This window comes from Mustela erminea, chromosome 16 (genome assembly GCF_009829155.1).
Source record: "Mustela erminea isolate mMusErm1 chromosome 16, mMusErm1.Pri, whole genome shotgun sequence".
Lineage (NCBI taxonomy): Eukaryota > Metazoa > Chordata > Mammalia > Carnivora > Mustelidae > Mustela > Mustela erminea.
Genome location: NC_045629.1, coordinates 278,870 through 302,865, shown reverse-complemented (window position 1 = coordinate 302,865; position 23,996 = coordinate 278,870). Strand labels below are relative to the sequence as shown.

The following is a 23,996-nucleotide window of genomic DNA, read 5'->3' as shown; positions in this document are numbered from 1 at the left end:
CACAAGATATAGTAGATAACAGTAGATAAAAGATATAGTAGATAATAAAGAAAATAACATACATTATATCCAGCCAAGTGTCTGAGGTAAAACAAGAAACTGATAAACAGTAATTAAAGGTAAAAAGCAGTGAGGGGAGGAGGAAATGGAAAAGGAACAGAGAAGAGAAAGATAAGCAAGCAGTTACACACATGATTAGATACACTTAAGGGGATCATGTACTTGTTACCTAATAGTCAACTTGCTTAAGAAAAGTCAACAATTTGTTAACACATTTCAAAGTAATTAGCTCAAAGCACCTTTCCATTCTTAGAATTTTGAAAACTACTATGTCTTTTCATAGAGAAAGAAATAGACAATTTTTAATAGTAATTTTAATGAGATGAGATAGCATACTCAACTCATTTAATGAGATAGCATACTATCCACCAACAAAAAAACATAGTTTTTAATAACAAAATGTTCTTAGATGTATAAAGACGAAGAGTTACCAAACAACGAATTTCATTTCATATGATTGAATTAATAAAATAAGCCCTGTGAGCTTATGTATAACCTTAAAATACCACCTCACCTGTTTATTACTAGAATGTGAACTGGTAGTTACCAAGATGGCATACAAAGTGGCCAAAGGTATAGAATCCCTTTCCACAGGGTTTGTCTGTATAAACATAACCTTAACCAAGTAACCAACTCATATGAAGGTTATTTTGAAAGCATTAAGACTTCTAAATACTCTAGATGAGCTATACACCCTAAAAACTATAAAAAGACATGATTTTCCTAATTCTAAGTCTACAGTTCTCAACTCAGGATGATTCTGCCCTTCTGTGGACATCTCACAACAACTGGAGACATTTTTAGCTTTGACAGCTGAAGCTGGGGAGGGATGCCTGGGTGGCTCAGTCAGTTAAACATCTGCCTTCGGCTCAGGTCATGATCCCTGAGTCTTGGGATTGAGTCCTACCTACATCAGTTGGGAGCCTTCTCCTCCTGCCTGCCACTCCCCCTACTTGTGTGTACGCACACACTTTCTCTCTCTCTAACAAATAAATGAATAAAATTTTAAATAACAACAAGGGGCTGGCAGAGCTGTCACTAGTGAATGGAGGCCAGAGATGCTGCTAAACACCCTATGCTGCACAGGAAAGCCCCCTCTCCCACACAAAGATTTTTCTGGCCCCAAATGGCATTAGTGAGAAGTTTGGGAAACCTTGTTTTAAACTGTCAAAAACAGGGGCCAAAATGGCAGAGAAGCAAGGGACCCTATTTCAACCAGTCCCCTGAATTAAGCTGGATATCTACCAGACCACTCTGAACACCCATGAAATCAGCCTGAGAAGTAAGAAGATCTATCAGGATCTATACCAACAGAATATCTCCAGTGGCTGGTTTTGAAGTATGAAGCAGGGAGCCATAATTCTGTGGGCAGATACTGGATGATAAACAGAAAGGGGAGAGAGCTACCAAAAGCAATGTCGCTGGGAAGGTGAGATAACACAGGAGCCCAAAAGTGTCCCATGCTGGGGACAGGACACAGATTCACAGACTGGTAGCCTCGGGGAAAGGCCTTTAGGGCAGCCCCCCAGACTGAAACCTGGAGCTCTGGAGGCAGACATGTGAACTGGAGGCAGCTGGTGGTTTTAGAAGCACAAAGGGCACAGACGTGCCTGGACCTGGAAGTGAGCACTAGGAGTGCTGCTGTGGGGTGCACAACCCAGGACGCTGGGGTTTTCAGCAGCAAAGACAAAGACAGAGACAGTGTGGCCTGTAGGGCTTTCTGGAGACCAGACTGTGATCTCTCTGTTCTGAGACAGAAGTCTGGATACAGTCACTTCTGCTCTGACAGAAAACAAAAGCCCCCCCGCCCCAAAACCAGTTTTCACTACGCCCATATCCCCCACAGGAGGCAGGGCAATTCTGCCCAAACAGGGTTGCCTGAGTAACAGTGCAGCAGGACCTTCCCACAGAACACAGGCTGAAAGAACAAGAGGCTAACAACCTTAAGGTCCCTATAAAACAGGTGCATCCTGCTTAGGTTGTGGTCAATACTTTGAACTCTGTACATTCCCTCAACCACCCTTGACCAGAATGACTAGGAGGAGGAATCCCAGACACAGGAAAAATTCAGAGACTGTGACCTCTGCAACAGAATTAAAGGATATGCATATAAGCAAGACATCAGAAAGAGACTTCAGGGTAACAACTATGCAGGTGATAGCTAGGCTGGAGAAAAACACTAATGACACCAGATTGTCTAAGGGCAGAAGTGAGAGCTGATCTGGCAGAATTTTAAAATGCCATCAATGAGATCCAATCTAAACTAGATATTCTAACAACTGGGGTAAATGAGGCAGAAGAACAAATTAGTGATTTAGAAGACAAACTAATGGAAAAGAAGGATCAGGAAGAGGCCTGGAACAAACAACTTAGAATCCATGAAAACAGAATTAGAGGTAAAAATGACACCATGAAATGTTCCAATGTCAGAATGTCAGAATTACTGGGATCCCTGAGGGGACTGGAGAGAGTGAGAGGACTAGAAGATATATTTGAGCAAATCATACCTGCAGTCCCTAATCTAGGGACTGAAACAATTGTTCATGTCCTAGAGGCAGAGAGAACACCCCCCAAGATCAAGGAGGGCAGACAGACCCCCAGGCATGTGATATTGAAACTCGTGAACCTTAAACCAGGTAAAATATCTTAAGGTCGGCTAGAGGGAAGAGATTCCTTACATACAGAGGGAGGATCATCAAAATAACGTCAGACCTGTCCACAGAAATCTGGCAAGCCAGAAAGAGCTGGCAAGATATATTCAGGATACTAAATGAGAAGAACATGCAGCCAAGAATACTCTACCCAGCAAGGCTGTCATTTAGTTGGACAGAGATGGATGGATAGATGGATGGAGAGAGAAAGAGCTTCTAAGACCAGCAAAAACTGAAGGAACATGTGACCACTAACCTGGCCCTGAAAGAAATGCTAAGGGGAGTCCTACAAGAGAAGAAAGACCCCAAGAGTGATGTAGAACAAAAATTACAGAGACAATCTATAGAAACAAGAACCTTGTTTAATAAAAGCGTATAAAAACAATAAAAAGCAATAAAAATGTATCTTTCAATAATCACTCTCAAAGTGAATGGCCTAAATGCTCCCATAAAATGGCACAGGGTTGTAGATTGGATAAAAAGACAGGAACCATCCATACGCTGACTACAAGAGACTCATTTTGAACCTAAAGATACATCCAGACTGAAAGTGAAGGGATGGAAAACCAGCTCTCTTTCATGCTAATGGACTGCAAAAGAAAGCTGGGGTAGCAATGCTTGTATCTGACAAATTAGATTTTCAGCTAAAGACTGCAGTCAGAGATACAGAAGGATACTATATCATTCTTAAAGGGTCTATCCAACAAGATCTAACAATTCCAAATATCTATGCCTCCAACATGGGAGCAGCCAACTACATAAGCCAACTGTTAATCAAAATAAAGAGACATACTGATACACTACGTTAATTGTAGGGGATCTTAATAGTCCACTCTTAGCAACAGGCAGATTATCTAAGCAGAATATCAACAAACAAACAAGAGATCTGATAGACCTCAAAGAAATATACAGAACATTCCACCCTAAAACAATGAAATACTCATTCTTCTCGAGCACACATGTAATTTTCTCCAGAATACACCACATACTGGGTCACAAATCAGAGCTCAACCGATACCAAAAGATTGAGATTATTCCCTCCATATTCTCAGACCACAGTGCTTTGAAACTGGAACTCAATCACGAGAAAAAATCTACAAGAAATTCAAACACTTGGAAGCTAAGGACCATCCTGCTCAAGAACGTTTAGGTCAACCAGGAAGTCAAAGAACTTAAACAATTCATGGAAACCAATGAGAACGAAAACACATTGGTCCAAAACTTACAGGATATGGCAAAGGCGTTCCTAACAGGGAAATACATGGCCATCCAAGCCTCACTCAAAAAAATAGAAAAATCCCGAACGCTAAATCTCTTTATACCTTAAAGAACTGGAGAATCACCAACAAATTAAGCCTAACCCACTCACAAGAAGGGAAATAATTAAGAAGAGAGCAGAGATCAATGAATTAGAAACCAGAGATATAACAGAACACATCAACAAAACCATAAGCCAGTTCTCTGAAAGAATTAATAAGATTGACAAAGCACTGGCCAAACTAATCCAAAAGAAAAGAGAAAAGGACCCAAAGTAATAAAATGATGAATGAAATGGGGGAGATCATGATTAACTCCCAGGAAATAGAAACAATCATCAGAAATTATTATCAACAGCTATATGCCAATAAATTAAGCAACCTAGAAGAAATGATTGCATTCCTATAAACCTATAAACTTCCAAGACTGAAACAGGAAGAAATTGGCAACCTTTACAGACAATCTTGTTACTAGTTAACTAGTAACAAGATTGAAGCAGTAATCAAAACCTCCCAAAAAACAAGAATCCAGGACCTGATGGATTCCCTGGGGAATTTTACTAAACATTCAAAAAAGAAATAATACCTACTCTCATGAATCTGTTTCAAAAAATAGAAACAGAAGGAAAACCTGCAGACCCTTTCTATGAGGCCAGCATTACCTTGATCCCCAAACCAACCAAAGACCCCATCAAAAAGGAGAATTTCAGACCAATACCCCTGATGAATATGGTACTAAGATTCTCAACAAGATCCTAGCTAATACGATCCAGCAATATATTAAAAAGAATATCCACCTGGGAATGAATGAATCAAAGAATGACCAGGTGGGATTTATACCTGGGAATGCAAGGGTGGTTCAACATTGACAAATCAATCAATGTGATAGAAAAAAATAGTAAGAGAAAAGAACCACATGGTTCTCTCAATTGATGCAGAAAAAGCATCTGACAAGATACAGCACCCTTTCTGGACTAAAACTCCTCAAATTAGAGGGATAGAGGGAACATTCCTCAGTTTCATAAAATCCATCTATGAAAAACACACAGCAAAAATCATTCTCAATGGGGAAAAGCTAACAGCCTTAAGATTAGGAACATGACAAGGATGTTCACTCTCAGCACTATTGTTCAACATAGTACTTGAAGTCCTAGTGATAGCAATCAAACACCAAAAAGAAATAAAAGTTACTCAAACTAGCAAAGAAGAAGTCAAACTCTCTCTCTTTACAGATGACATGATACTTTATGTGGAAAACTGGAAGACTCCACCCCCAAAGTATTAAACTCATATAGCAGTTCAGTAATGTGACAGAATACAAAATCAATGCACAGAAATCAGTGGCTTTCTTATACACTAATAATGAAACTGTAGAAAGAGAAATATAGAGAATCAATTCCATTTACAATAGCACCAAAAACCATAGGATACCTTGGAAACCCTAACCAAAAAAGTAAAGGATCTATACTCTAGAACTACAGAACACTCATGAAGAAATTGAAGAAGACACAAAAAGATGGAGAAATATTCCATGCTCATGGATCAGAAAAATAAACATTGCTAAAATGTGTATGTTGCCCAAAGCAATCTATACTTTCAAGCCATCCCAATCAAAATACCAACAGCATTCTTCAAAGTGCTAGAACAAACAATCCAAAAGTTTGTATGGAAACAGAAAAGACCCCAAATCACCAAGGAAATGTTGAAAAAGAGAAATAAAGCTGAGGACATCGCATTGCCTGATTTCAAGCTATATTACAAATCATCAAGTCAGCATGGTACTGGCACAAAAACTGATACATAGACCAATGGAACAGAGTAGAGAGCCCAGATATGGACCCTCAATCCTATGGTCAAATAATCTTCCACAAAGCAGGAAAAAATATCCAATGGAAAAAAGACAGTCTCTGGTGCTGGGGAAATTGGAAGAAGAATGAAATTCGACCATTTTCTTATACCATACACAAAGATAAACTCTAAATGGATGAAAGACCTCAATGTGGGATAGGAATCCATCAATATCCTAGAGGTGAACATCGTAACCTTTTCAACATCTGTCACAGCAACTTCTTTCAAGACACATATCCAAAGGCAAAGGAAACAAAAGCAAAAATGAACAGATGGGACTTCATCAAGATCAAAAGCTTCTGCACAGTGAAGGAAACAGTCAACAAAACAAAGAGGCGACCCATGAAATGGAAGATATTTGCAAATGACACTACAGAGAAAGGGTTGATATCCAAGATCTCTGAAGAACTTCTCAAACTCAACACCCAAAAACAAATAATCAAGTCAAAAAATGGGCAGAAGACGTGAATAGACACTTCTCCAATGAAGACATACAAATAGCTAATAGAAACATGAAAAAATACTCATCATCATTAACCACGTTGAGATACCACCTTCTAACAGTTCGAATGGCAAAAATCGACAAGGCAAGAAACAACAAGTGCTGGAGAGGATCTGGAGAAAGGGGATCCCTCTTACACTACTGGTGAGAATGCAAGTTGGCGCAGATACTTTGGAAAACAGCGTGGAGGTTCCTCAAAAAAAAAAAAAAAATCGACCCAGCAATTGTACTACTGGGGTTTACCCCAAAGATACAGATATAGCGAAAAGAAGGGGCACATGCACCCCAATGTTCATAGCAGCAACATCCACAATAGCCAAACTGTGGAAAAAGCCAAGATGCCCTTCAACAGACGAATGGATAAAGATGTGGGCCATATATAAAATGGAATATAACTCAGCTATCAGAAATTATGAATATCCAAATTTTGCATCAACATGGATTGGACTGGAGGAGATTATGCTGAGTATAATAAGTGAAGCAGAGAAAGTCAATTATCGTATGGTTTCCCTTACTTGTGGAACATAAGGAATAGCATGGAGGACATTAAGAGAAGGAAGGGAAAAATGAAGGGGAGGGAATTAGAGGGGGAGATGAACCATGAGAGACTATGGACTTCAAGAAACAAACTGAGGGTTCTAGAAGGGAGGAGGTCAGGGGGATGTGTTGGCCCGGTGATGGGTATTAAGGAGGGTACATATTGCATGGAGCACTGGGTGTTATATGTAAACAGTGAATCTTGGAACACTACATCAAAAACTAATGACATATGGTAAGGTGACTAACATAACACAATAAAAATTTAATAAAAAAATAAAATACACTGTCAAAAACACAATAAAATACAAAATGTCATCAAAACAGAAATGTGTATTATATTTCTACGACAGATTTACTATCATAGTATTTACTGAAACCTCATCAGCAAGGGGCAATACAGGTATAACATTATACAGTAAAGAACCTAGGTGGAATCCCAACCAATTCTACTGTTCAAACTTAAGTTGTTAGATATGAAAATAATACTTGTAATAGTTAGCTCTTAGAGTTGTGTGAAAATATTAAATGAGAAAATGTTTATAAAGGGCTGAGCATAAAGGAAATGACACAGTATGGTCCTCACAAATACTGTTAGAAAAGGAATGAACTCTCTGCCTGCCTCTCTGTCTACTGTGAACTCTCTGTCAAATAAATAAATAAAATCTTTAAAAAAAAAAAAAAAAAGAAAAGAAAAGGAATGAAGTTTTTTTCAATATTGAGCCCAATATAAAACAGAAAGAGGATTTCTTATCAAATTATCAATTTACCTTCACTGGCCCCATCTTCTGGACATGAAATTTTCCTGTTCCTGGTACAAAACCTGTCTATTCCAGAACCATGTCCATTATATCTCTGTGACTTAAAAACTGTTTTATCCTCATCAGACAGATCACTTTCACTGGAACGCCATGTTATATCTTTTAGCTCACCGGTACTCTTAGATGCAGCACTTTCTGTTAAAGAAAAAGAAAATGTATAAACACATTTAACTGATATAGTTATTTGCCAGAATGAAATTTTATACATGTTACTCTGTCAAAGTCACAAATAACAAAATTTTGATGATAGTGAAAGCCATGTCTTATATCAGATCAGCCTGTAAAGTTCTATGTGAAACCTAAGATTCTCTGAATTAAAACCAAATTTACAAAGAAAAAAGAATTAAGTTTAAAAAAACAAACAAGGAAAATGACTATAGCACAAATGAAAAGTCAAAAAAAAAAAACCCTTTAATTATACAACTATAACTTTCTAGAATATTTGATGGAACCAAAAGAACAAGACAAAACACAAAACAAACCATATAACCAGTATTAATGTACAAGAGAAATGCTTCTGTGTGCCTCCTGTATCATATTAGGAATCCTAGCAGTCACAATGTGTTTAAAAACACTTAATAAACTCTTTTAACTAAATTTGTCATTTTGAGGTAATAGTAGATCCACATAGAGTTGTAGGGGGGGGAAAAAAAAAAAAAGATAAACAAGAGAGCCCTTGTATGCTTTATCCAGTTCCTTCAATGGTAACAATCTGCAAAACTATAGTGTAACATCACAACTAGAATATTGATTCTGATACCTACAAGACACAAAACAATTCCATCACAATGAGAATACCTTGCATTACTTTTATAAAGCCACATCTTAGCCACCCTCCTTACCCAATTCTCAATGTCTAGCAACAAATTAGCTTTGCATTTTTGTAATTTTGTCATTTCAAGACTGATATATAAATGGAATCATACTATGTGACAATTCAGGATTGGCTTCCTTTACTCAGCATAATTCCTTTGACATTCATCCAAGTTGTTCTGTGTATCAACACTTTCCACTACTAAGTATTATTACATGACATGTATACACCATAGTTTACCCATTCACCCACTAAAGGGTATCTGTGTTGTTTCTAGTTTGGGGCTACTACGAATAAAGCTGCTATGAACATTATATACAGGGTTTTATGTGAAAGTAATTTTCATTCTCTGGGATAAATGTCAAAGGGCAATTAACAGGTTGTGTGGTAACTGCATATTTAGTCTTATAAACTGCCAAACTTCTCCAGAGTGGCCGTACCATTTTACAATCCTATCAGTAACATAACATATCCCATATCACTGACAGCATTTCGGTGTTGTCACCATTTTTTACTTTGTCATTCTAACAGGAAACCTAGAAAGAATGGGGCTACTCCATCTTGATGTAATAGGAAGTTGAGAGGAAACTTTATTAACAGTGATCAGAACAGGAATATACACCTAAAAAAAAATAAATTTACAATTTATTTATTATGCTAAAACTTAAAAAAATACCTTAGACATATTTCAATGAGATTAAGAGGTTAGATATTATAATTCAAGTTCTATAGTAGAGGAAATAGGCTTAGAAGTTAAGTGGTTTCATTCAATACATATTTACATAACAACTGATAAAGTAAGTCTTAAGGAAACAGAAAGATAAGAAAACTTCTCTCTCAAGGAATGAAGTTAAATGGTTTCATTCAATACATATTTACATAACAACTGATAAAGTAAGTCTTAAGGAAACAGAAAGATAAGAAAACTTCTCTCTCAAGGAATGCATGGTCTAAAACACAAATCATAAAAAGAAAAATTAACTATTAAATTCGAGGTATGTCACACATAACAGTGGCACAAAAAAAGCAAGTGCTCCAATATGTGTTCATCAGGAAAATAGATTCACTGACAAAATGATGTCTGAAAAAACAGCACTTACAAAGGCACAAAAGCATTAAATAATTATAAACATTTACTAAACACTTACTTGTGCCACGAACATCCAGAATTACTAAACTTGTCTATCTTCAAAACATAAAATTAAAAATAAACGAAACTTCATCCATATTGATTTAAATAGCTAATAAAAACTAAGCTGTGTATTTACTTACAAAAGATATTATCATATCAGTCCCTTTTATTATTATGCATCTGGAAGAGTAAACTGAAAAGTAAAGAGTGGAATATGACAGAAGGAGAGAATGTTTGTATCCCTTAAAATTCACAGTTCTGGGGCACCTGGGTGGCTCAATTGTTAAGCATCTCCCTTTGTCTCAGGTCATGATCCCAGAGTCTGGTCAGGTAGGGCTCCTAGCTCAGAGGGGAGACTGCTTCTTCCTCTCCCACTCCCCTGCTTGTATTCCCTCTCTTGCTGTCTCTCTCTGTCAAATAAATAAAAAAAGTTTAGGAAAAAAAATTCACAGTGTTTTGAAACTTAGTCCCCAGTGTGTGGGATTAAGAGGTAGGGACTCTGGAGGTGATTAGGTCATGAGGGTGGAGCCCTCATGGGATTAGTGCTCTATATAAGAAGCCCCCAGAGAGATTCCTGGTCCCTTCCTCCATATGAGTCGACAGCAAGATGGTAGAGTCCTGAGCCTGGAAGTGAGTCTTCACCACACACTGAATATTCTGGTATTATAATATGTATATTATATTCTGAATATTCTGGACCAATTTCTGCCATTTATAGGCTACTTAGTCTATGGTATTAGTGGTCTATTACTGATCTATTGGTCTATTAGTGTGATCAGACTAAGACGGGAAGGAAGGAAAGTTATCACTACTTTCAGATTATATAATGAATTCATGGAATTCATAATCCATGAATTACAAAAACTTTACATAATTTTTGCAGATAAAACCACTACCAGGAATTTAATATAAACTCATTTTATTTGTTGAAGGGTACTCTTGAAATCAAGACCCAGTTCAGTGAAATTCTAGGAAGGATATCAGCTAGACTATGAGAATAGCTACAACAGGTAAACATTTATGAGCTCCATTTGCAAGCCAGGCATTGTGCTAGCGTGTGGTATTACAGGCTGAACTGTGTTACCCCAAAGGTCATTCACATGTTAATGTTCTAACACTCCAGTATCCCAGAATGTGATTATTTGGAGATAGGGTCTTTACAGAGGTGATCAAGTTATTCCAATAGGACAGGTGTCCTTATAGGAAAGGAAAATCTGGACACATGCAAGGAGTGAAGACACACATGGAAAGTGAAGACACACAAAGAGTGAAGAATCACATAGAAACACAACCATTACAAGACAAGGCAAGAACCCTAGAGCAGATCCTAGAATGAACTAATCCTGCTAATACCATGATTTTGGATTCAAGTAGCCTCTAGGACTGTGAGATAGTAAGTTTCTGTTATTCACACAACCCAGTTTGCATACTTTATTACTGGTATTTTATCATGGCAGCCCTGGCAAACTACTATACCTAGGATATACAGAAGAGCAACAAAGAAAGCTCTGCCCTTTGGAAACAAATGGTACAAAGAGGAGAAAAGCAATTCAACAAATATAACAACAACAACAACAAAAATTAGTGACTCCTCTCGAGGAGCAAGCATTTCTGACCTCAAAAACAAAAATTTTAAGAAAAAAATCTGTATGGCATTTAAGGGAAAAAAATCTTTTTAAGGCAAAAAAAACCTTTCACTTTGGTAAAAAATATATATTTTTTTATTATTATGTTATATTATTATATAAATATATATATTTAAGTTCTACTTTTCAAAGAAAATCATCTATAAAGGTTCCAGGCTCTTATTTTCAAGTGTATAATCTTTTGTCTTCCTTTTCCCACTCCTTCCCATTGCCTGTTTCCTGCTTATTCAGTCTTCTCCGGTTACAGTGCCTTACATTTGTGGAAAGAGAGACACAGAGACATATCTCCCCTTTTGGGCACATTCTGCAAAATATGTTCCCCCACTTCTCCTTCCCAGCTCTCACAAAAATACTACTTCCCAGCCTATAACTTCTGTTAATATTATGTCTGAAACTAATACCTTAGAAGCTACAATTGGGGGGCATCTGGGTGGCTCAGTGGGTTCAGCCTCTGCTTTCAGCTCAGGTCATGACCTCAGGGTCCTAGGATTGAGCCCCTCATTGGGTTCTCTGTCTCCCCGCTCTCTGCCTGCCTCTCTGCCTACTTGTTCTCTCCCTTTGTCAGATAAATAAATAAAATCGTTTGAAACAAACATACCCCAAAATGCTACTATTGGGGCATCTGGGTGGCTCAGTCAGTTGAGTGTCCAACTCTTGGTTCCAGCTTAGGTCATGATCTTAGAGTCATGAGATCAAGGCCCATGTACACCTCCACAAGGGGAATAGACCCTGCTTACAATTCTCTCTCTCCCTCTGCCCCCCGCTCTCCTGCACTAAAAAGGAAATTTTTTTTAAAAAGGTACTATTTAAAAAATGAGCCAGTTCTAGGAAATATCTTGAGATCCTCATTCCTATCAATTTGTTTACCAGTTTTTGTTAAATTTTTAACAATATTTTCTTGCCTCAACAGGCAGTTATGTTGTAAATACAGTAATTATACATTGATGCAAGCTCTTTCAGCCTTTCAAAATATACTAATCGTTCTATGAAGTACAAAGAACAGGAGGGTGGGTCGAATATATATTGGCACAGGGAAACCATCACAAAAGATCTTTCTGTAATTAAACACAAGTTCAGAGCTTATTTTATACTTCCTTTTTTCCTCAAGTTGGATATGGCTATACTTGCTTAAAATCACCAAAAAAATAACAGCCACATCTGTAAAAGAAAATCTTTTCTTCATAAACTATGACAATTTAGAAATCAGAATTAAAGTGATCTTTGAAAATCACATCATTCAATAAGAAGAAAAGTTAAATTCTACAGCTCCATCAGAAGATAACTGAATTAGAGGAGCAAGATGGCAAAGCAGTAAGAGACTTAAATATCATCAGGTCGCAGAAGTTCAGCTAGATGGTTATCAAACTACTACAAACTCAATAGGAGATAGAAGAGAAGAAGAGCAACAATTCTAGGAACAGAAAATTGACTACTTTCCAAAGGTAGGACTTGCAAAATGAATCTGAAGCACTAGGAAGATAGACCATGGCAGGGATAGCCAGATTCCGGCAAGTGAGAGAGCAGCAGAGCACAAAATTGGATCTTTTAGAAGTCTGCTCCACTGAGAGATGTTGCTCCAGAGGCAAAGCAGGGGATGGAGCCCTCGCCAGGACAGTGTGGTGTCAGGACCCACAGGGACACAAAAAGACCAGGGGCATATGAGGGTGACAGAGCTCACAGATATGGGATCACAGGTATAGGATCGGGGAAGTCAGCTGTAAAGATGGAGCTGAAAAGTGGGCTTTCACCTCAGGATTACCTTAAACCATGATCCAAGGCACAGTTGGGCCACTACTCTTCGAGCAGGGACCCCACAAGTAACAGATCCAGAGATGCCCCCTCGTCCTCATTTGGGAGGAGCAATGCGGGAGTGCACTGCAGGAACCTGTTGGGTTTGGAAACCCCAAAACAGGACCATGAGCCAGGGACAGAAACGCTCGGACACAGACCGGGTAAGCATGGAGTGCGGCCAGAAACCAGGGAGATGGGATGGATTGACTGCTTTTCTCTGAGGGTGCATTGAAGAGTGGGGCCCTGAGCTTTCGGCTCTTACAGGCTGGAGATTTGGAGGCCACCATCCTTATTCCCATCCTCTAAAGTGGTACAGAATGTGTTTGGAGAACAAAAGCTACCAAGAACGAACCCAAGCAGACTACTTAGCCTGATCCCTGGCAATGGGGGTGCAATTCCACCTCAGGCAAAGACATTTGAGAATCACTGAAGCAGACACCTTCCCCACAAGATCAGCAAAAACATCCAGCCAAGACCAAGTTCTCTCTGGAACTACAGAGGTAGGGGAAAGCAACACATAGACTTCATGGCTTTTTCCCTTTGATCCTTTTGAAGGTAAATTTTTAAAATTTTATTTTTTTGTTATTCTATTTTCTTTTTAATATACTACTGATTTAGTCTATTTCTTTTCTATTAACTTTCCTCCATCCAATGTTAACATTTTTAACTATTTTATCAATACCTTTTTAAATTTTTTAAATTTGTATTATTATTGTCATATTGTATCCCCTCATTGTAGTTAACCTTAAGTTTTTGTATACATATATCTTTTTTATTTTTTTAAAATATTGGGATACAATTTCTTCCAACAATCAAAATATACCATAAATCTAGTACATGGCTTTGCTCTTGTATCTATCTAGCCTGATCATATTCCTTCCTCTTTTTTTTCTTTTTTCAACCAAATTCTTATCAATTCCTTTTTGAGAATCTTTTTGAATTATCAACTTTATAGTCATATAACTTCACTTCATTGAGTTTACCCTTTTTTGGTATATATATATATATATATATTTTTTTTTTTTTCATCAAAATGTTGGATGGTAGGCTCTTCTACAGACCAAAATATAAGTGGGTGGTCCTGTTCTAGTCACCAGTCTAAAATATATATATATATCAGATATAATATTTCTTTATTTATTTATTACCACCTTCTGCCCGCCCTGGCTTTGGGTCTCTTCTAATTTGGTTGATATATCTTTCTGGGGTCATTGCTACCCTTTTTAGTATTTGTTTTCTCATTCACCTATTCTTATCTGGATGAAATGACAAGGCTGAAAAACTCATCCCAAATTTAAAAAAAAAAAAAAAAAAAAAAAAAGAACAAGAGGCAGCCCCAACGGCTAGGGACCTAATCAATAAACACATCAGCATTATGTCAGAACTAGAGTTCAGAATGACGATAATGCAAGCTGGACTCGAAAAAAGCATAGAATATTTAGAGAATCCCCTTCTGGAGAAATAAAATCCCTTTCTGGAGAAATAAAACAACTTAAATCTAACCAAGTTGAAATAAAAAATGCTACTGATGAGGTGCAATAAAAAATGTAGGCTCTTACCGCTAGGATGAATGAGGAATAAGAGAATTAGTGATATAGAAGACCAAATGACCGAGAATAAGGAAACTGAGCAAGAGACACAAACTACTACTGGACTACAAGGGGAGAATTCGAAAGATAAGAGATACCATAAGACAAAACGATATGAGAATAATTGGGATCCTAGAAGAAGAAGAAACAAAGAGCGGGGCAGAAGGTATATTAGAGCAAAATATAGCAGAATTCCCTAATCTGGGGAAGGGAACGAACACCAAAATTCAGGAGACACAGAGAACCCAACCCAAAATCAATAAAAACAGGTCAACACCCTATCATCTAAAAGTAAGACTCACAAGTCTTAGCGACAAAGACAAAATACTAAAAGCAGTTTGGGACAAGAGGTCTGTATTATACAACAGTAGAAATATTAGACTGGCAGCAAACCTATCCACAGAGACTTGGCAGGCCAGAAGGATGGGCATGATATATGAGAACTAAATGAGAAAAATATACAGCCAAGAACACTATATCCACTAGACTGACACTGAAAACAGATGGAGAGATAAAGTTTCCAGGACAAACAAAAACTAAAATAATTTGCAAACATCAAACCAGCTCCACAGGAAACATTCAACTCTAAGCAAAGAGAGGGCCTAACAGTGACATATACTATAGTGAAAGGAACAGAGGCAATATACAGTAACAGTCACCTTACAAGCAACACAATGGCCCTAAATTCATACCTTTCAATAGTTACCCTGAATGGAAATGGCCTAAATGCCCCAATCAAAAGACACAGGGTATCACAATGGATAAAAAAACAAGACCCATCAATATGCTGTCTATAAGAAATTCATTTTAGACCCAAAGACACCTCCGGATTTAAAGTGAGGGGGTGGTAAACAATGTACCATGCTAATAGACATCAAAAGAAAGCTGGGGTGGCTATCCTTACAACAGATAAATTAGATATTAAGCCAAAGAGTATAATAAGAGATGAGGAAGGAAACTATATCGTACTTAAAGGGTCTAACAAGAAGATCTACCAATTTTAAATATCTATGCCCCTAACATGGGAGCAGCCAATTATATAAACCAATTAATAACAAAATTAAAGAAACACATCAACAATGATAAAATAATAGTAGGGGACTTTAAGACGCCCCCCCCCTTTCTGAAATGGACAGATCAGCTAAACAAAGATCAACAAGGAAATAAAGGCTTTAAATGACACAGTGGACCAGATGGACATCACAGATATATTTAGAACATTCCATCCTAAAGCAACAGAATACACATTCTTCTCTAGTGCACTTGAACATTCTCCAGAATAGATCACATCCTGGGTCACAAATCAGGTCTCAATCGGTACCAAAAGATTGGGAACATTCCCTGCATATTTTCAGACCACAAAGGTCTGAAGCAAGAACTCAATCACAAGAGGAAAGTTGGGAAGAACTCAAATCCATGGAGGCTAAAGAGCATCCTACTAGTGAATGAATGGGTCAACCAGGAAATTAAAGAAGAATTTAAAAAATTCACGGAAACAAATCAAAATGAAAACACAAATGTTCAAAATCTTTGGGACACCACAAAGGCGGTTCTATGAGGAAAGTATATAGTAATACAAGCCTTTCTCAAGAAACAAGGGCTCGAGTACACAAGCTAACCCTACACCTAAATGAGCTGGAGAAAGAACAGCAAAGAAAGTCTTAAACCCAGCAGGAGAAGAGAAATAATAAAGATGAGAGCAGAAATCAGTGAAATAGAAACCAAAAGAACCGGAGAACAAACCAACGAAACTAGGAGCTGGTTCTTTGAAAGAATCAATAAGATGGATAAACCCCTGGCCAGACTTATCAAAAAGGAAAGAGAAAGGACCCAAATTAGTAAAATCATGAGTGAAAGAGGAGAGATCACAACCAACACCAAAGAAACACAAACAATTATAAGAACACAGTATGAGCAACTATACGCCAGCAAATTTGACAATCTGGAAGAAATGGATGCATTCCCAGAGACAAATAAACTACCAAAACTGAACCAGGAAGAAACAGAAAACCTGAACAGACCCATAACCAGTAAGGAGAGTGAAGCACTCATCAAAAAAGTCTCCCAACAAATAAGAGCCCAGGGCCAGATGGCTTCCCAAGGGAATTCTACCAAACATTTAAAGAAGAATTGATACCTATTCTCCTGAAACTATTCAAAAAATAGAAATGGAAGGAAAACTTCACAACTCATCTGATGAGAACCAGCATTACTTTGATCCCAAAAAACAGACAAAAAGGAGAATCACAGAACAAAATCCTTAATGAACACGGATGCAAAAACTCTCAGCAAAATACTAGCCATTGGATCCAACAGTACATTAACAGGATTATTCACCATGACCAAGTGGGATTTATTCCACGGCTGCAAGGATGATTCAAGATCCGCAAATCAATCAATGCAATGCAATACCTTAACAAAAGAGAGAACGAGAACCGTATGATACTCTCAGTAGATGCTTAAAAAAAGCTTTTGACAAAGTACAGCATCCTTTCTTGATCAAAACTCTTCACAGTGTAGGCATAGAGGGTACACAGCTCAATATCATCAAAGGCATCTATGAAAAACCCACAGCAAGTATCATTCTCAACAGGGAAAACTGAGAGCTTTTCTGCTAAGGTCAGGAACAGGGTAGGGATGTTCACTATCTCCACTGCTATTCAACATAGTACTAGAAGTCCTAGCCTTGGTAATCGGACAACAAAAAGAAATAAAAGGCATCTGAATTGGCAAAAAACAAGTCAGACTCTCACTCTTTGCAGATGATATGATACTTTATGTGGAAAACCCAGAAGAATCCACTCCCAAACTGCCAGAACTCATACAGGAATTCAGTGAAGTGTCAGGATATAAAATCAATGCACAGAAATCAGTTGCATTTCTATATACCAACAGCAAGACAGAAGAAAGAGAAATTAAGGATTTTATCCCATTTACAATTGCACCCAAAACCATAAGATACCTAGGAATAAACCTAACCAAAGAGGCAAAGAATCTGTACTCAGAGAGCTATAACGTACTCATGAAAGAAACTGAGGAAGATGCAAAAGAATGGAAAAACGTTCCATGCCGTTGGACCGGAAGAACAAATAATGTGAACATGTCTATGCTACCTAAAGCAATCTATACATTTAACGTAATCCCTATCAAAATAACCATCAACTCTTTTCTAAGAAATGGAACAAATAATCCCAAAATTTATATGGAACCAGAAAAGACCCCGAATAGCCAGAGGAATGTTGAAAAAGAAAACCAAAGCTGGCTGCATCACAATTCCAGACTTCAAGCTCTATTACAAAGCTGTAATCATCAAGGTAGTAGGTACTGGCCCAAAAACAGACACACCGATCAATGGAACAGACAGAATAGAGAGCCCAGAAATGGACCCTCAACCCTATGGTCAACTCATCTTTGACAAAGCAGGAAAGAATGTCTAATGGTAAAAGACAGTCTCTTTAACAAACGGTGTTGGGAAAACTGGACAGCCACATGCAGAAGAATGAAACTGGACCACTTCCTTACACCACACACAAAAACAGACTCAAAATGGATAAAAGACCTCAAATGTGAGACAGGAATCCACCAATCCTTGAGGAGAACACAGGCAGCAACCTCCTCGACCTCAGCCACAACAACTTCTTCCTGGAAACTTCGCCAAAGGCAAGGGAAGCAAGGGCAAAAATGAACTATTGGGACTTCATCAAGTTCAAAAGCTTTTGCACAGCAAAACAAACAATCAATAAAACCAAAACAACTGACAGAATGGGAAAAGATATTCACACATGACATATCAGATAAAGGGCTAGTATCTAAAGTCTATCAAGAACTTATCAAACTCAACACACAAGGAACAAATAATCCAATCTAGAAATGGGTAGAAGGGCTCCTGTGTGGCTCAATTGGTTGAGCAACTGTCTTCAGGTCAGGTCTTGATCCCAGAGTCCCAGCATTGAGTCCCGCATTGGGCTTCCAGTTCCACAGGGAATCTGCTTCTCCCTCTGACCTTCTCCCCTGTCGTGCTCTCTCTTACTGTCTCTCTCTCAAATAAATAAATAAAATCTTGAAAAAGAAAGAAAGAAAGAAAGAAAGAAAGAAAGTGGGTGGAAGACATGAAGAGACATTTCGGCAAAGACGACATCCAGATGGCCAACAGACACATGAAAAAGTGCTCAACATCACTCAGCATCAGGGAAATATAAATCAAAACCACAGTGAGATACCACCACACACCAGACAGAATGGTTAAAATTAACAAGGCTGGAAACAACAGATGTTGATGAGGATGCAGAGAAAGGGGAACCCTCCTCCCCTGTTAGTGGGAATGCAAGCTTGTGCAGCTACTCTGGAAAGCATTCAGAAAGTTGAAAATAGAGCTACCCTATGACCCAGCATCGCACTATGGGGTATTTACCCTAAAGATACAAATGCAGGGATCCGAAGGGGCACGTGCACTCGAATGTTTACAGCAGCAATGTCCGTAATAGTCAAACCATGGAAAGATCCTAGATGTCCATCAACAGATGAATGGATAAAGAATTGGTATGTACGTGTATACACACACACACACACACACACACACACACACAGGAATACTACGCAGCCATCAAAAGAAATGAAATCTTGCCATTTGCAAGATTGGATGGAACTAGAGGGTATAATGCTAAGCAAAGTAAGTCAATGAGTGAAAGACAATTATCATATGATCTTTCTGTTATGAGGAATTTAAGAGGCAAGGTGGGGGATTGTGGGGAGTAGGGAGGGAAAAATGAAACAAGATGAGATCAGGAGCGAGACAAACCATAAGAGACTCTTAATCTCTCAAAACCAAGTGAGGGTTGCCAGGGGTGTGGGGAGGTAGGGATATGGTGGTTGGGTTATGGACATTGGGGAGGGTATGTGCTATGGTGAGTACTGTGAAATGTGTATGTCTGATGAGTCACAGTCCTGTACCCCTGCGGCAAATAATACATTATATGTTAATTTTTAAAAAAGATTATGGAATTACAAAGGACATGTACCAGTTTATTACAGTGTTTTATGAATTTATGAATTGGCGAAATCTTATTTTCATTTTTATTTTTCATAAAAAGAACCCCCTAAATATTAGTGAAATAACTGTATTGCTCTTATTCACAGAAAGTTTGCTCAGTATGCATAATTTTTAGCAGGCTTTCACACAGCTCTTTTTGCCATCTTTTTGACATGGCAATTACTGCCATCAATTAAACAACTACTAAGTGCAAGCCTTTGAAATAGACATTTTATTACTTTTTTTGGTTTACAATAACCTAATAAGTTCGACATTCTTTTATGCATTTCCCAGATGGAGAAACAGAGGCTTAGTGTGTTTACCTTCTTTCCCAAGATTACACAGTCAGGACCCCAGGGAGCCAAAAGAGATCTCTTAAGGTCTCAAGCATGGACTTTCCCTGCCTACCCACTAAGTGTGGCAGCAGAACCAGCAGTCCCCCTAGTATTTCTTCCTTACTAACAGAAACCTAATTTTATTTAAGAAGCAATATAGATATTTAAAAATCTTTAATTTCACTGAAGTCCCTTTTGTAGAGTGACCCTATATAACAGGTTCTGGCCAATGGTAGAGGTCCTGGGGAGGGAATCCCTTCCCAAAAGAAAAGTACACTTGGAGAAAATCCTCACAACTTACAGCCCTCCTGAGAACTAGGCCCAGAGAACTTAGCTTCCACCTCGTGACCACAAGAATAAACTCCACACTAAGGCTGCAGAACTCAAAACAGGTCTGACTCCCTAAACTTCTTGTTGCAGGAGATAAATTCAACCCTATTTCTTCAAACACTCTGAAAGTTTCCTACTATCTATACTGAAAGCTTTCCCTAACTGATTCACCAAGTAAGAATTTCACTGCCTGAAATATGATAATCCTTTTATCATAGTTCAGAACCATATTTCCCAAATTAGAATTTTTTAAAATCCTGGGAGCCTAAGCTAACCTACTGAGCTCTGCTGATAAGAATAAACCAGGAAGGATACGTAAAAAATTTTATTATCTACGGGAGGCAAGGAAAAAATGGGGTAGATGGTGACAAAGATCAGAGATTTCTCAAAAATTACCTTTTTACATTTTGATGTTTTTAAACCATAAATATACAGTCTATCCAAACTATGGAAATAAATCAAAGAAGGATATAATAGCCTTATGCCTTTTCTGTCAAGAAACCAACAAAATATTACCTTTCTTGGGTCTAGGGGGTAATTTGAGGTTCTTTTCTGTAATGATCTTCTTTTCAGCTGCTAATGACTGTAAGAAGATGACAATAATATAATAATGATGATAATGTAGTAATTTACGTGACAAGGGATAAAACCAAAAATATTTTTTTAAATACTCCAAGCCTTAAACAATACCCTCCTTAAAATATGCCTCTTTTATTGATATTAACCAATAAGTATTCCCAAAGCACATATTCCTCATACATAAATATATTTTTATATTTTATCAGAATCTAAACAAAGAACTAACCATTAAGAATTTATAATAGTATTCCATTTTGTACATATCTGTAAGCATTTCAAAATCAGCATACATACAAAAATTAACCAGAGTATCTTGTTGGCAACAGATCCTGAGTATACAAGCATTTCATAAATATACTTCTCATCAAGAGTAGGATGCCCAAAGATTTCATTACAAAGAAGTACAAAGGCTGGGCCTGGCATGAAGATGTGATTACTAACCTGCCAAAATTACTAAAGAAATTCAAAACTGTAAGGGAACAACTGGGTGGGTGAGCGGGTTATGTGTCTGTCTTTTCAGCTCAGGTCATGATCCTAAGGTCCTGGGATCCAGTCCCACACTGGGCTCTTTGCTCATCAGGGACCCTGGTTCTCCCTCTGCCTGTCGTCACTTCCCCTGATTGTTTGAGCTCTCTCTCTCTCTCTCTCTCTGGTTTAACAAAAACAAAAACAAGAAGACGGGACCAATTACTGTGTCCTGAAATAAGGAAAGGAATTCCAAAGAAATATAATTACAGTGGCATAAATACTCAGGAATCTAAGTATCCATGGGCATTCAAGGAAAACCATTTTTAATTACTTTACCAGAGTCCCAGAAGTGTCCTGAAATCCTTCTCCACATCTGAGCCATGCTTCAGAGAGGGAAGCAGCTGCTCCCACTGTCCTGAGACCTGTTCTTCGGAACTTTAGTGGACTCCCTCTTGGAAAGGATAGATATTCTGTATCCCAATTTCTTTTTCTCTGTGGAGATGGTTTTTAAAGAAAAACAAAATAAAACAAACAAACAAACAAAAATCAAACCAACTTAATTAAAAATACATTAGTAATTAACACTATGGGAACCCAGGAATGGCAATGGTGAAGGCATAGCTTTTGAATGTCTCTGAATCCCCATGTAAAAAAAAAAGTAACAAGAAAGCATACAAACTGCACAGAGAACAAATTCGAAAATACAAAGAGGTAAGGACAAATATATTCAACCCTCCAAAGGTCCTGCATATGATTCTATCTGAAAGCAAAGCTGAGAAGTGAAGGAACAAAGGAGGATCTTAGTACATACACATGTGGTGTTCATATGAAGTAGGCAATCTGAGGATGAAATGGTACCTGAAACAGGTCCCAAGGACATCCAAAGGAGTAGGAGCAGTTTAAGACACTTAGCACTTGTCAGCCAGGACTACCTTCTTGGACCAGATGTCACACTGCAAAGAAATTGCTGGAAGTGAAATCTGCTCAGCAGCACAGGGATGGTAAAGATAAAGAAAAGAAAAGGTTCAGATGGAGCGTAGGAAGGGAACTGAACCAGAAGATATTTAAATAAACAAGTGGCAATATTTTTGCAAACTACAAGAAAAGAACAGAAATTATAAAAGCTCTTTTGAATTCTGCCTTCTTCTAAAAATTCACAGATACTATAACATAAAAATAGACAATAGACAGGGATCAAGGTTAAATCCAATACAAATCCAATACAAAGTTATAATTAGAAAAAACAGAATGGAGCAGAATAACATACCAACACACAAAGAAAGCACACTAAAGACATGCTGAGAGAACAGAAAAAGTGTAACCTACTATTTCAATATAAGACAACACATTTCTGACAAAAGTCAGAAATGAAGTAACAAAACTTAAGCAGTAGAATAAAGTTAAAAAATCACCTGAGGGAAAGAGCCCAAATGTCCCTCCACAGATGAATGGAAAAAGAAGATGTGGTATATAAACATATATATACAATGTACATACAATGGAATGAATACACACACACACACACAATGGAATGTTACTCAGCCATCAAAAAGAATGAAATCTTGCCATTTACAACAACATGGATAGAGCCAGAGTAATTGTTATGCTAAGTGAAATAAGCCACTCAGAAAAAGACAAATACCATATGATTTCACTCATGTGGAATTAAAAAAGAAAAAAAAAAAAGATGAACATAGTGGGAGGAGAAAAAGAGAGATGCAAACCATAAAACAGACTCTTCACTAAAGAGAACAAACTGAGGGTTTCTAGAGAGGAGGTAGGTGGGGGGAAGGGTTAAATGGGTGATGGAGATTAAGGACACTTGTGATGAACACTCGGTATTGTACATAAGTGACAAATCACTAAATTCTACTCCTGAAAATATTACACTGAATGTTAACTAGCTGGAATTTAAATAAAACTTGAAACAAAAAATAAAATATTCTTTCAACATGAAAAAAAAATCAGCTCAGGAAAAAAAGACTAAACTAGAAGGAATCCAAGAGCACATAGTTATCACAGATAATATCTTAAGAAAGTAATAAGGAGGAAAATTTAAAGTGCATTTTAAAGTATTCAAGAGAAACAGAGTGATCAATCAAGTCTCTCTTGTGATCCAACATACAGATAGTAGCAATCCCTGAAGAAGAAGAAAACCAAGATAATGGGACAGAAAAAATATCAAAAACTTCAATTCCAGAGAAACTTTCCTGAAATCTTAAAAAAAAAAAAAAAAAGAAAGAAAGAAAGAAAAAGAAAAAAGGAAACTACATATTGAAGCATACCACATACCTGGTAATATCAGCCCAGAAGCAAACAAAACCAAGATATATCCTAGAAAACAGGCTTTTAAACAAACACTTTGAACATCTAGGAAAAGGAATAAATGATTTACAAGTGAATAAAAATTACCTTATCATAGAATATTGATAGCAACTTTACATGAGAAAAAAACAGAAAAGTGTGTTAAGATACTCAAGGGAAGAAAATGAGTGAAGTTTTATCTAGCAACAGTGCTAACACTGATTTATTTCCCTAAATGTTTTTGTGTGAGTTTTCCTTTTTTTATTTTTATTTTTTTACAAATGTCTACAACAGACATGTACTC

The 23,996-nt window shown here is 37.5% G+C and overlaps 1 protein-coding gene across 4 annotated transcripts in view; it reads right to left on the bottom strand.

Moving 5' to 3' along the window:
• SPIDR (scaffold protein involved in DNA repair) overlaps nt 1–23,996 on the bottom strand; it is a 607,809-nt gene that overhangs the window by 502,966 nt on the left and 80,847 nt on the right. For all 4 annotated transcript variants that reach the window (XM_032316108.1, XM_032316109.1, XM_032316110.1 and 1 more), the window contains exons 2-4: nt 21,725–21,880; nt 20,858–20,924; nt 7,625–7,810 (exon numbers count right to left, since the gene is read on the bottom strand). In XM_032316108.1, coding sequence (XP_032171999.1) covers nt 7,625–7,810; nt 20,858–20,924; nt 21,725–21,880 — 409 coding nt within the window. The remainder of the gene's footprint in view (nt 1–7,624; nt 7,811–20,857; nt 20,925–21,724; nt 21,881–23,996) is intronic.